The sequence below is a fragment of the Coffea arabica genome, chromosome 2e (genome assembly GCF_036785885.1).
Source record: "Coffea arabica cultivar ET-39 chromosome 2e, Coffea Arabica ET-39 HiFi, whole genome shotgun sequence".
NCBI classification, from domain to species: Eukaryota; Viridiplantae; Streptophyta; class Magnoliopsida; order Gentianales; family Rubiaceae; genus Coffea; species Coffea arabica.
Window position 1 is genome coordinate 1,974,727 of NC_092313.1, and position 13,319 is coordinate 1,988,045.

The 13,319-nt window shown below is 36.7% G+C and overlaps 2 protein-coding genes across 3 annotated transcripts; both read left to right on the plus strand.

Moving 5' to 3' along the window:
• Positions 1-3,040: 3,040 nt before the first annotated feature.
• Positions 3,041-9,272, plus strand: LOC113730012 (glutaminyl-peptide cyclotransferase-like). Of its 2 annotated transcripts, none has more exons than XM_027254419.2 (11): positions 3,041-3,616; positions 4,113-4,169; positions 4,829-4,864; positions 6,194-6,258; positions 6,681-6,744; positions 7,505-7,622; positions 7,810-7,907; positions 8,195-8,265; positions 8,382-8,409; positions 8,492-8,546; positions 8,850-8,969. In XM_027254419.2, the coding sequence occupies exons 1-11, from the start codon at positions 3,335-3,337 to the stop codon at positions 8,870-8,872; spliced, it is 897 nt and encodes a 298-aa protein (XP_027110220.2). In that variant the 5' UTR covers positions 3,041-3,334; the 3' UTR covers positions 8,873-8,969. The 2 variants fall into 2 exon arrangements, with proteins under 2 accessions (XP_027110220.2, XP_027110219.2); XM_027254418.2 differs by having other exon boundaries at positions 3,043-3,616; positions 8,948-9,272.
• On the plus strand, positions 9,152-12,471 carry LOC113730011 (probable serine/threonine-protein kinase At1g01540). Its single transcript, XM_027254416.2, has 8 exons — positions 9,152-9,287; positions 10,433-10,736; positions 10,829-10,930; positions 11,018-11,140; positions 11,248-11,418; positions 11,544-11,673; positions 11,751-11,960; positions 12,045-12,471. The coding sequence occupies exons 2-8, from the start codon at positions 10,435-10,437 to the stop codon at positions 12,111-12,113; spliced, it is 1,107 nt and encodes a 368-aa protein (XP_027110217.1). The 5' UTR covers positions 9,152-9,287; positions 10,433-10,434; the 3' UTR covers positions 12,114-12,471.
• The last annotated feature ends 848 nt before the right edge of the window (positions 12,472-13,319 follow it).

Genomic DNA, 13,319 nt, shown 5'->3' on the forward strand with positions numbered 1-13,319 from the left:
GTAATTTGTGGGACGGATTAAAGCGTGAGCTAAACGATTGATTGGTTGTCTTATTTAATTTGTAACTTTTAAAGTGCAGCAAGAGAGTTACGAAAGGGTTAGAGTGTTGGAAAATTAATGAAAATTTGATATGTTTTTATCAAAAAAAGTCTCTGGAAAAAAGGTTTTATTTCTTGTTTTCTTATTTTTTGAGTGAAGAACCAAAACAAGGTTTGTCAATCACGCTTTCTGAGCATAGCCTTGCCGAACTCTTTTTCAGTCATGGTCAACCCAATTTAAAAAAATAAATCAAAAGACAATGGCTCTGTTTGGATTCAAGAGTTTTTCAAAATATTTCAAAATATCTCAAAATATATTCTAAAAACTCTTTTACTCTTAAATATTTCAAAATATTTTCTAAAATATACTATAAAAACTCTGCTACAGTAAAAATTTTCAAAAATACTCCAAAAAATAGCTGATCCAAATGGACATATTGAAGAAAATTTATGCAGTGAAAAATATTAGAAAACATTTATGCATTAACGAGAAATTTCTTTTTAAATGCAACATGTTCATACTATTTTTGACTAGGTTGAAGCGTGTCTAGTAGTATATACAATAAGAAATTATAAACAATCAAACCCAATATTTTTTTTTTTTTTAAATAGATTCTCATAATGAGTATCTAACATAGCTAAATTTTATCCAATCTATCATGTATGATGCATGTGTGGATATTATTGCAAAAATTCAACACACTCCGCGTTTTAACATCAAAATTGAATTTTAACAAATTTTTAGTGTGTTCCTATCATATGAGAGGATTAAGGGTGGCAATGGGGTGGGGGAGAGCCATGGGGCGGGGGACCTCTCCCCCACCCCCTACCCTGTTGCCTATTAATTCCCCTCACCCCCACTCCCGCCCCATCCCCTGCCCCAGGCTTTCCCCGCGGGAATATCCGTGGGGTTAAAAAAATTTTGTAATATAATTTCATTATAATTAAATTTTAGCAAATAATCAAGTACTAAAATATCAATATATCACCAAATTATTATTCATTATAACTTCACAATTAAAACTCATAAAAATAATTAAATAAAAGTTATTTGAATACAATCTAATATGATAAAACAAATATAACTAAAGTAATCAAATTTTTACTTTTGATATAAATACAATCACTAAATTATTATTGTGTTTTTTTCAGAAAAAAAGTGTTATTGTATTAAGTGCAGTTAGGTATTTAATATAAATATATTAATAAATTTACTATAAATAATTAATAATTTTTTTAATAGACATGTATAATTAGTAGTATAATTGATAATATCAATTATATTACATAAACTAATATGCATTAAATGATAAATATAACGAATAATATCATTATTATAAATTTATATCTAATTAAATTAAATATTATATATATAATTATGTACATATATATGTCTTTATTTTTTAATGTACATATATATATCTTTATTTTTTTTAAATCGGTGGCAGGGCCCCCGCCCCATTTCTAAACGGGGGGAAAAAATTCCTCCCCACCCCCACCCCAACCCCCGCCCCAATAGCCCTCCACGGGGCACCTCATTGCCATCCTGAGAGAGGAGGGCCCCCGCCCTCATTGCTATCCTTAGAGAGGATTATATGCTACCGCATGCTGAAATTCAAGGGTCTATAGATATCTCATAAAGTTTTTTTTTTCTTTTTGCCTTTTTTCTACCTCTTTTCCCATTTTATCGTGCCGGCACCTCTATCAACATCTCCTTAAATGTTGGTGGCATTGCTATCTTCCTACCCCTTTTTTCCCTCTCTCTCTCTCATCCATTTTTCCTTGCCACGCTCTCTCTCTCTCTCTCTCTCTCTTCACACTGCTCTCTCCTCCTTCCTTTCCTGCAAGAAAAAAAGGAAAGGAAGAGAAAGGCGTCAGTGGGAAGAGAGAGTGGAAAGAGAGCAAATGTAGTGTGAGGAAGAAGAAGAAACAAGAAGAAAAAGGAAGAAAATGAATAAGGAAAAAAGTTTTTCAAATCTTCAATACAAAAAAGTTTTTTTTTTATAAATGCTCAAGAAATTTTATATAAATGCTCAAGAAACACACCTTGCGAACAGACCCAATATTGTTAGATGGGCTGAAAACACTAGTACGCTAGTTGGAGCATACCTAAGCTCTGGCTCATTTTTCTCTAGTTGGCGTTTATGATTTATCCCTTTTATTGCCCAAAATTAATTTTCTCTTTGGATTCCAAAACAAGTTTTTCATATACAATACTACAATAATACATAAACAAAAACAACTTAAAAAACATCACATCCATACAATATATCAAAAATAACTTTAAATATTCAAAAAGATTTAAAAAATAAATCTATACCATATATTTTTTTTCATCTATCACCATCACCCCTACCCACCATCTTTCTACTCCCTTTCTTATCTCCTTTTTCCTCTCTCTCCCTTTTCCTCCTATCTCTCTTTCCTCTTCCCCTCATCTTTTCCGCCATACCCCGCCTCCTCCCTTCTAGCCTCAACCAGATTGAGGCCTTTGGTTGTGATCAAGGGCCACAATCTGGTATTCACAAGGCTATATCGGAAGGGGCGGGATATAGCGAGAAAGGGGAGGTAGGTTAGGAAGGAGGGAGGAGGAGGAGGGATTGAGTGAAGGAGGAAAAAGAGAGAGGAGGAGAAAAGAAGAGGAGGCAAAAGGGGATGGTAGCGGTGGTGGGTGGAGTGTTAATTTTTAAAAATTATCCTAAAAATTTTTAAAGTTTAAAAAATTCTAAAATATATCCCAAAAATACCTTCAAAAATACTGCAAAGAACATTTTTTTCGTATACATTATTATAGTAAAATATTTCAAAAAAATCCCAAAAATGCTAATCCAAATGGAGCCTAAGTTTTTATAGTTGAGGAATTTACATGTCCCACTCTAAAATTTGAAGACTGAAGTGAAATTTCTTGTATAATTTGAGGGGACAAAATAACCCAATAATTAGAAAGCTCAAAGCTGGGCTATAGGTTTTAGCAGGCCCAGATGACCAGGCTGGACCATATTGACAATCCGAATTTCAGTGAGACGAGCTTTCCCTGTCAAATGGTCAACTGGTTTTTACACTAGAACTCCGTTAAACCGTAATTGCACGTTGAGCCGTTAGACCGTCACACTAGACTTCAGTTGGCAAAATCGAAATTGGCCGTCGCGATTGCGGAGGACTCTGCGTTTCCATTTTTCCTCTCTTCTTTTAACTTCTATCGATGCCATCATCGCTCGGCAGCAGTCCTACGGTGATCATCTCTAAATCAACATTTGAAATCTGGCAATTCTGTGTCGAAATATGAACAGGAGTTGATGGCGAATGTATCGGCGAGGAAGAAGTCTAACAAGAGATCGAATTCGAATTTGAAGCGCCAGCAGCAGTCGTCGGTGGCCTCTCCTTCCATGTCTTTTCGTCTCAAACACAGGAGAAAGATCATTCTGTTGACTACAGTTGCTGTGGCTTGGGGCGTGTTACTAACGGTGAGCCGTACATCGATATCTTCCACCGCCTTTCAATCAAAACTTCAATCCAGCCATCTTCACACTGTCGAAGTGGTCAACGAATTTCCTCATGACCCCGGCGCCTTCACTCAGGTTCAATCTCTCAACAGTTCTCGATTCGCAATTATTTCGTCCTTCTCTATATTATATATCTTTTTTTATGGAATTAATTGTAGGCTATCATTTTATCTAAAACTTAGACGATTTTCGCTGTAATTTTGACTCGTTGTTCAATTTATTTCAATAGACTCTTTTTGACAATTGGTGACGTGGATCACTAGGTGAATAGAAATATTTATGGAGGAAGATGAAGTGCGAAACTCTTTTTAGTGCACAACTTCCATGTTCCTATAGATATAGTGCAAAAACTGGTAGGATCACTAGGCTAATATATTACTACATAAGAGTTTTAGGCTTGCTAATTGGAATCTGAGCTTGTTGAATCAACATTGCTTTATTGTTTACAACTTTGACTGGAGTAACGATCTTGGACATGATTGAAAACTCTTTCCAACTAAATGAAGAGAGTTTTTCTGTCAGTGGCTATGAACTGTGCTACTGTTATTAATGCTATTTTAGTTGCTTTCAGGGCCTTTTGTATGCAGAAGATGATACGTTGTTTGAATCAACTGGCCTTTACGGAAATGTGAGTTCTTGTTTGCATTTGTTTTTTCAACTCGTTAATTCTGGACAAACATTAGCCATCGTAGTCTCATGTCCCCCTCCTCTCCTCTCCCTCTCTCTCTCTCCACATAACGCACCCACGCACAGAGAGGCACATATATAGAGGAGGAATGGGGTTGCTGATCCAGAGAAAGACCTTTTGTGTGAAAATGATGCTTCACACCTGAGTCTGGCGACCACCAATGTGCAATTCATTCTTATTCTTTTTGTGCTTTTTATGAAATATTGTTATAGTGGTTCTGAAACTGTCATAATACTATTTTTAGAAATAGTATCTTGGAAATATACTTTTCCTGTCTCTTTTGACTGCGAATTTGTAGAAGAGCCTCAAAATTTTGTGCCCAGAGTGGTAAATCAAGCGACATGGATGATTAAATCTATTGCAGACACAATACTACTGCAATAGTGGGAATTTCAATTGAACTTTGCAGTATCTTGACATTGAGTAACCTGAAGATTAACAATGGTTTCAGATTTTTTTTTTTTAAAAAAAAATTGGTCAAAACAGCTGAAATTAGTTCCCTTTTTTCAATTTCTTGCTGTATACACTATTCGTCTTGATTTGTCTTTTAATAGTAAATTAATTGCAAATGCATATTAATGTTCTTGTTTCTTCCACAGTCATCTGTGCGGAAAGTGGCTCTTCGGAGTGGAAAGGTATTTCTCTTATTCAGCTTTACAGTATCTGGTTGGTTGTGGAAATATGTTTTTGTACTTTACAAACATCCATTTCAGGGGTGGGGGAAAAAGCTTGCTTTATTTTTGTTTTAGTGTTTATCATCTTATAAATATGGGCAAAAACTTGTGTGAACCCGGTCTACGGACCCACATATGGACACTTGGCTGTTAAGTGGCCACATTACTCTTTCTAACTGGGGTTTATCGATTTTCTTTCCTTATACTACTTTTTGTTTGGGCTCTGAACTAAAAACAAACGAAAAGAAAAGAAAGAACATATGGAGGTAAATGAAGTTTGAGCTGGATCCTCCAAATTCAAATTATGAAGTCATCAATTACTATCTTTTTCTCTTTCGAGAATGGTTAAGCTCCAAAGCCTGTCGACAGTTTTTTCTCCAAGTCTTATGTTTCAAGTATAACCCACTTCCATGCTTGTAAGTAAATTTTTTCACATCTGTTATATCTCTCTTTTCTTTGGGGACTTTTGACAAACAGTTTATGAACAATGAACTTGACAAAATCTGAGAAGCGATCAGATCCTTCAGTATGTAGTCAATAATGCCTCATAGCTATAGAATACAAAATTAAAACTAATTCAAAGACACACAAGTCTATGACAGAAAAAAAAATTTTAATTCTTTTAAGAAAGGTGAAGGAACACTTTGTAAGTGTTGGTAGCTCTCTGTATGTCTGCTGGCTTGCATCAGTTGAGACATTGTACCTTTGGCCATCCATTTCCTATTGGCCTTCTTTGCAAGTTAGCCACTAATCCTTGCAAGTGGGCCGCTAATCCTCAGATGGTCGGTAAAAATGGAACTAAATGATTATTATCAAGTTCTCCTTTTTTCTTTACCTTGCTCCATTTCTTCTTCTTCCTGCTGCCAGATTTGGCTGCATTTGAGGGTAGAAGGTGGGGCGTTATCCTCCTTGCCATTGCAGAATATGAGGAGGAATGATAGGGTTTTCTATCGGGACTTGGGAGGTGGTTGGGGAAAGCAGCTGACTAAAGGTTATAAGGGAAACCAGCAGAAGAATTTAACCATAGTTGAGAAAACAAGGAACAGAATTTGTAGTTCTTATATTTAATATTCCATGAGGATATGGCGAGTTCTACACCACTCAGTCTACGGATGGGCCCATAGACCGAGGCTACCCAAGTTTTTGCCATCAATATGTACTCCTTGTATGGTATGTTTGGGTCACAAAAACGTCGTAAGCTTTCAGGTGTAAAGACAGAGGTTGGTAAACAGATTGATATGTCAGATACTTTGTTTTGAAGTGATAAGCTACCATCTCTGGTTTTCACAGGTTCAAGCTATTCAGAAAATGAAGAGAAGTTATTTTGGAGAAGGTTTGACTCTTCTTGGAGAAAGGTTTGGGTTAAGATCTAATCTGTTCAGAGTGTCTATGCTTTGCATTTATTAGTAAATAGTAAAAGGAGTTTCCATTTTTATACATAGTCAGAAACTTGGTAAACTGTGAAAACTTGATCTAGCAAAAGCAATAGTTCCATACGTGGCAATAATTGAAGAATTTTGACACAGTTGATCAACTGAAATTCTTTCTTCCCTTCTCCTTTTATTGAAATGAATGTAAGTTACTGCTTGAACTTTTAAGCATTTAAGGGTTTGGTTTTTCTTATAGTTTTTCCAACTTACAGCAGACTTAGTAACCTTGTTCCTATAAGTTTTCTTTGGTTCATTACTTTTCTTCCTGAACATTTACCCCCCTGATTTTAGTAAATTGAATAATCAAACTAGTCCTTAGTACTGATGCAGTAATCTTACTTTTGTAGGTTGTTTCAAGTTACTTGGTTGCGGAATATTGGTTTCATTTATGACCGGAATGACTTAAGCAAAGTTTGATATTTCACTTTTTTCTTTTTGAGTAACATTTTTACTGAAATTTGTTTCACATCTATTCGCAGCAAGATTTTAGAGCATTCATAACTTCTATATGACAGTCTCGCCTTGAGTGTTAAAACTGATGGCTGTATTTTTGAGAATTTTCGGTTTCCAGTTGCTAAATTTGTGGCATTTGATCTTCATTGACTTCTGTGGTCTGGAAACTAGGGCCGCCCATAACAGTTATGAGGTGTGGACTCTTGGTAGGGTTTCTTCTGAGAAAAAATAGTGGTTTAGAAATGAAGGAACCAGCTTTTTCTTGTTTTGAATCGTCAATGTAGTTATGCTCATCGATGTTGATAAATTTGTTTGATACAGTAATCATGTTCACGGCATGGAACCATGCTCAATGTAATTGTCCACATTCAGTATATAGTTTTCTGTTTTATAGCTGTCAGTTGCCATGTTTCTTCATGCTGTCCGGACAGGACAGACATCATAGTCTGATTTTACTTGACTTTCAAATAGATGAATACTGCTTAGGCCCTTTTAAAAATTCAAGATGAAGAAATAAATCTTGCTAACTAATTTTGATTTGGACACAAGTGGAAATGAAAACTTTGTGCTCTTGCATATAATTGTTTATGTGGTCGATAATCCATGTACTCTCTTGCATACAACCTTTAGAATTGCCAAACATTAGATTGGTGCATCTTCTTTGTGTATTTGACAGCTTTTTTGTGGTTTTTCACTCCTGAAATGGTGGTCTACACAGTTTGAGGAGTTTACCCATCAAATGCAAGATGGTTGGGGAGTTGCTACTGATGGAAAAATTTTGTTTGGGAGCGATGGATCATCAACCTTGTATCAGATGGATCCTCAAACCATGAAAGGTCTCTGTCATATGAAAGTCCAAGTAAATTTCATTTTCTTTTAGATTTCTTTTGGTGATCCTTTTATTATATCTTGCTACATACATAATCTTGTCTGTTGCTATTGCAACACTTATCTTCTGAATTGTGGTCTTTCTTTGTTTGATTTGGTTTGTCATACTTGACTTAAATTTTCTCATATATGCAGTTATTAGTAAACACATTGTGAAGTATAAAGGACATGAAGTACGCTATCTCAATGAATTAGAGTACGTAAACGGTGAAGTTTGGGCAAATGTTTGGCAGGTAAAGTCCTCCATTTCTGCTTGGCTATTTTTGGCTTGTGTATGTGAAACTTATTTTGATGTTGGTGCAACTGACCTTTAGCACTTTACACTTACAAGGGAGGTTGGGCTGGTCAATTTGCTTATTTTGTCAATAGATGATGAAGCGCATTGTTAAATTGTTGTACCATTTAGAAGTCTATCTTTGTTTTACTTTGTTAACTGAATGGATTACAGGTAAATGAGATACTGTAGCGTATTCTTATTCTTAACACAATATATAGACTTACCTTATTTTGCACTTTGCAGACTGACTGTATTGCTAGAATCTCGCATGATGATGGTACTATGCTAGGATGGGTCCTCCTCCATAATTTGAGGTTCTGATTTTGGTCTTTTACTATTTAAAATCCTAATAATGCTGTCTTATCAGATAATGAGTCCTTCCTCCAAAAACTTGTGCGAGGATTGATATTTATTTTTGCTTTGATTGCAGGGAAGGGTTAATAGCTGCTGGGTTCACGGTAGGCATTTTGTGTGCGTACTTTTCAATGAATTGCATCTTCTGTACCTACGGTAAAGTTTTACTTTTCCACCTTCTTGCAGGGAATTGATGTTTTAAATGGCATAGCTTGGGATAAAGACAAAAACCGTCTTTTTGGTGAGTCCTTTCATTTTTATCAATACTACTCGTTGGGATGTTATACAGCAGCAGCTTAGTTCAGTCTAGGTTAATCCAAGCCGAGCGAATAAATACTGGCATGTAAAACCTGTGATGTTTGGATATTAGCAGCCATTTCCAGCTTTGTTGTTACTGGGGAATTTACACAGTGGAGTCTGGCAATAATATTTGAAGAATGGATGGTACTATAAAATATGTACGGATGTCACCATGAGTTGTGAATACTTTTGCCATTTGGGATTTGAACTATTCTTAGCAGAGTTGCCCCTTTTTCTTTTTTAGAGTTGCACTCTTTGCTGTCTTGAATCGTTGTGCTTCTCCTAAGGCTGTCATTGAGCAGTGCAAGGACTTCCAAAAGAATCTGAATGTGTTATTTGCAGTGACTGGAAAGCTGTGGCCAAAGCTGTATGAGATCAAGCTGCAACCCATTCAAACACCCTTTAATGGAGACGTTGAGAAGATCTGCATACCAAGGGCAATCCATTTTTGACCGAGCATTGGGAACTTATATGCCTCTTTGAAGGTAGGCATCTCTGTGGCGGCTCAACAAAAAAATTGGCCCTGATGGGCGTATTAAAGAATATGGGAGGAGTTACAGATGGGCGTATTTTGTAGGTGATACTGCTGTACCATACTTGGCAGTAATTTATTTATCCAATTATTCAGCAAAAGCATAGAGAAGCGACTAATTCAGGTCTTTCTTCAGAGCGGACAATCTTGGTAACTCCATAAACTTATTTAATTTTGGCGGTAAAGCTTGATGTTCCATATATAGAAGACCTGAAGAAGGCTGCTAAGTAGTAAAATATTTGCATTTTGTACAAACTCGGGGCCCAACTTAGAAGAAATAATAAAGAAACTATAATAAGTTAAAAGGAAAAATATAATGCCTTTTAGGTTAATTTAATATTTCTTTTGGGCTTTCGAGAATTTTTCAAAAAATAATTTTTAAAAAATTTCTTCTCTCCCGCACACGTTTAGAAAAAGGGGGTATACCTGCAAAATCGGCCAGAGATTTCATCCTTTTTTGGTATTTTCACTGAAATTGTAAGTCGGTAAAGTCGTTTTACAGCAAAAACCTCGAATTCATTAAGAGGGCATCAGATACCCAGCATTTTCGCGTGTTTATGTCCAAAAAAAGTAATAAACCCGTAACCACTTTTCTCAAGAATTAAACTAAAATCGAAGGGTCCGCCAAAAAATAAATTGATGAGAGAAAAGCCATTTAATGGATTTTTGAAGTATGCTGTTAAGGATTTTAGAGCAAGTATAAAATTTGAAATATATTGTATTAGTACCTGAGAATCTACTACATTAATACTCCCCCTTTTCCAAGGAAAGATGAAAAGTTTTAGGTTTTAAAAACAAAATCCTCAATGCAAATTTTTTTTTTTTTTTTTTAAATAGTATTGCCATTCTTCTTTATCTGATGATGTCGATCTGTTAAACACTTCTGTGTAATTGGATAACTCATGATTGATGATTCCCGCCTTATAAGGTGCTTCAGTTAGTTTCTTTAAATTTGAATTTACATACCTTATCTAAGAGTCTTCCCTGACCATAGAGTGACAGTGACAAGAGCCTTCTAAGAGTGGACGTCCTAATTTTCAGAACATTTCATCAAATCACCATCATGTCTTTCATTATCCCGTCTGTCAATTACAAACTCTCCAAGCCAACTTCATTTTTCGGAGTTAAATTATGGGTTGCAATTATAATCTGCATCTCTATAGCCATGCTTTTTGCTCTGTCCATCTTCATATGCTTGATCTTCATTCTCCGCCGCCGGGGGCGGGATAAATGCATTGTTAAAAGGACTATCATCTCCAAGAATTTTAAAACTTCTCAAAATACGTCTTCTCCAGCCATGAGTAAGAGGCTCTTGTCGCGTAATGGATGGGATGTAGAAATGAGCATTGGCAACCCTGACGAACATTGCTCTACTGGGGCTAGTGGGATTATAGTGACGAGTAACGGGAACAAAGCTGAGTGCCCGCCAATGGCTCTGGATATAAGGCCAGGCAAAGAATATACCTTCAATGAGATTGAAGCAGCAACGAATGGTTTTGCTGATGAAAATATTGTTGGATGTGGAGACTACGGAGTTGTTTATCGTGGAGTCCTATTTGATCATACTCGAGTTGCAATCAAGAAATTGCTTGTCAATAGGTACGAGGCACAAAGTATTTCGTACGGAATAGATAAATACTGGGAATGCGATGCTCTTCGATACTTGTATTGATTAGCTAATGTGCTAGCAGGGGCACATTAAAGGATTTTGTGGCAGGGGTGGAGGCAATGTGGTGTCTCAGACACAAGAACTTGGTGAAATTACTGGGATACTGCAGAGAGGGAATGTTTAGGTGCGTACCTAATTATCATTTCTTTATTAGAAAACGAAAAAGTTTGTAGAAGTACAGTGATTCTGCCTGTTTTGTTTGAATAATCAGGATGGTTGTGTACGAGTATGTGGACAATGGCAATCTTAACCAATGGCTTCACGAGAGCACAAGTAAAGTTAGCCGTCTTACATGGGAAATCAGAATGAGTATCATTGAAGGAATTGCAAAAGGGTGCACTGTTTTCCCCCTGAAATGAGAGGTTTATACTTAAGTTTATGCTGCATGATCAATTGTTTTTTTCTTCTAATTTTTTTTTCTTTTTCAAATAACTTGTGTAGGTTAGCCTACCTGCACGAGGACTCTGAACCTGGAATTACGCATCGACACTTAAAATCAAGCAATATATTGCTTGACAAGCAATGGAATCCTAAGATATCTGATTTTGGAATCTCCAAGTTTTTTGGTCCTGAGTGGAGTCATGCCACTGCTCTCCCCATGGGAATGTCCGGGTTAGCTATGTCTAATAAGCTTCACTAGTTGCATTTTGGAACAACTACTCTGATTACGGAAAGACTTGTGCTATTTCTGTATACTTGTAATGCATTGCTAACTTAGATGCCTTGCTTCAATATAGTTATATTGCACCCGAATGTGCCAGTACTTGTATTCTGGACGTGAAAAGCGATGTTTACAGCTTTGGGATACTTGTAATGGAGATTGTATCAGGGAAAACTTCAGTGCAGTACAGCGTTACTGAAATAGAGGTTCTCTTCTAAGAACCTTTTGTCTTATTTTTCTTAGTGCAGGCAGGAATGTCCTAATGCGAACTTTCATTTTGCAGGAATACTTAATTGACTGGATAAAACTAATGGTTTCAGAACAAAAGTTTGATCAGGTTGTTGATCCCAGTTTGCCTGAAATGCCTTCTGTGAAGGAATTGAAACGCATTCTTCTTCTAGCACTCCGATGCGTTGACCCAGATGCTGACAAGAGGCCTAATATGGGCAATGTGATCCACATGCTCGAGCCGCGGGACTTGCTACTCGCAGATGTAAGAGCATGCGTGTAAAGAATTATTTGTACCTTTTTGTGTTCTTCTTTCCCTTTCGTATATAATTTTTTTTGGTCGATGCAGGAACTTGTGGTCAAAAGGGTCAGTTCTCGTCGTAGATCTTTCAAAGAAGATCATCAAACATCAACTTAGTTCATTTATCTCTAGATACAAACGAGGAACACAGGCAAGTCTGTTCCTACCTGACCGTGAAGTAAAAGTCTGCATTTGTATTTAAAGAGAAAATGTCCAGTTTTCTTTTTCTTTTCTTTTTTTTTTATCGGGGAAGCGAGATGTAGAGGGTTTAAACATCATATGGTCTTTTGACGAACTTGTAATCAGTTGGAATAGTTTCTGAAATTGACAGATATGGTCAGCAAATTTTGTTCAGTTACAGACCAATTTCTCAGTCCTAACACGGCTTGTAAAATTAGGCAGTTCAGCTCCACTCATGTACTCTGGCACATCCGATTAATTTCAATATTTCATCTCAGCCAGCTTTTTTAACAGATTTCCCATGTTATTTATGTCTGAAGCCAATTGCAATTACTACCGAATCCAAGATTGCAGAGAGTACCCCTCTTGTTTCAATGTGCTTTCTGTTCCATATATCTGGATGAACACTCGCAATGTCAACGGCCAGCCTCACCTTACTCTCACAGGGGAGGTACAATCGAACTTTCATTTCTGGAAAGTTCGAGTGAGGGATCGCCTTTTATTCAGAATATAGTTGATTTGCTGCATCCTTAACATTCTTGGCATTCTACTTCAGAAAGGGCTTTCAGCCTATAGTGATATGATTACCATGGTTTCAACATAAGCAGTAAAGCACCAATCATTCTAAAAGCAAACTTTATATTTCGGTTGATGATTCGCTCCACAAATTGAGATGCATGTGGTACCTCTATCCAGGAGGGGGTTTTTTATTCCCCGGCTCCTCAAAACTCAACCTACAGAGAGAATGAGACTTCATGGCTTTGATTCTTTAGCCTATCGTCCAGAATATGATGAGATATCTCACTGGCAAGTATAACTTCAGCACTATCAGGCTATAACGGGTAAGAATTTTAGCAGTTAGTTGCTGTCTCCAAATGATATTCCATATACCATCGCAGCCGTAGTAAACAGCAATAAGTCATCCACTGTGCAGAAATCAAATGAAATAATCTAGATTTATATAAGAAAGGAAAATGTTTTACAGAAAAGAGATCCTTCTGAACCGTCTTAGTAAACTGCATCCTATTCAACCCTCGGGGTAGTGGCCAAAGGGGGTTGGCGGGGGAGGAGGGAGGAGGAGGAGTAAACTGCTTCCTATTCTTCTGAACATTGGATGGATGAAACAAGTCAGCTTTCGATCGC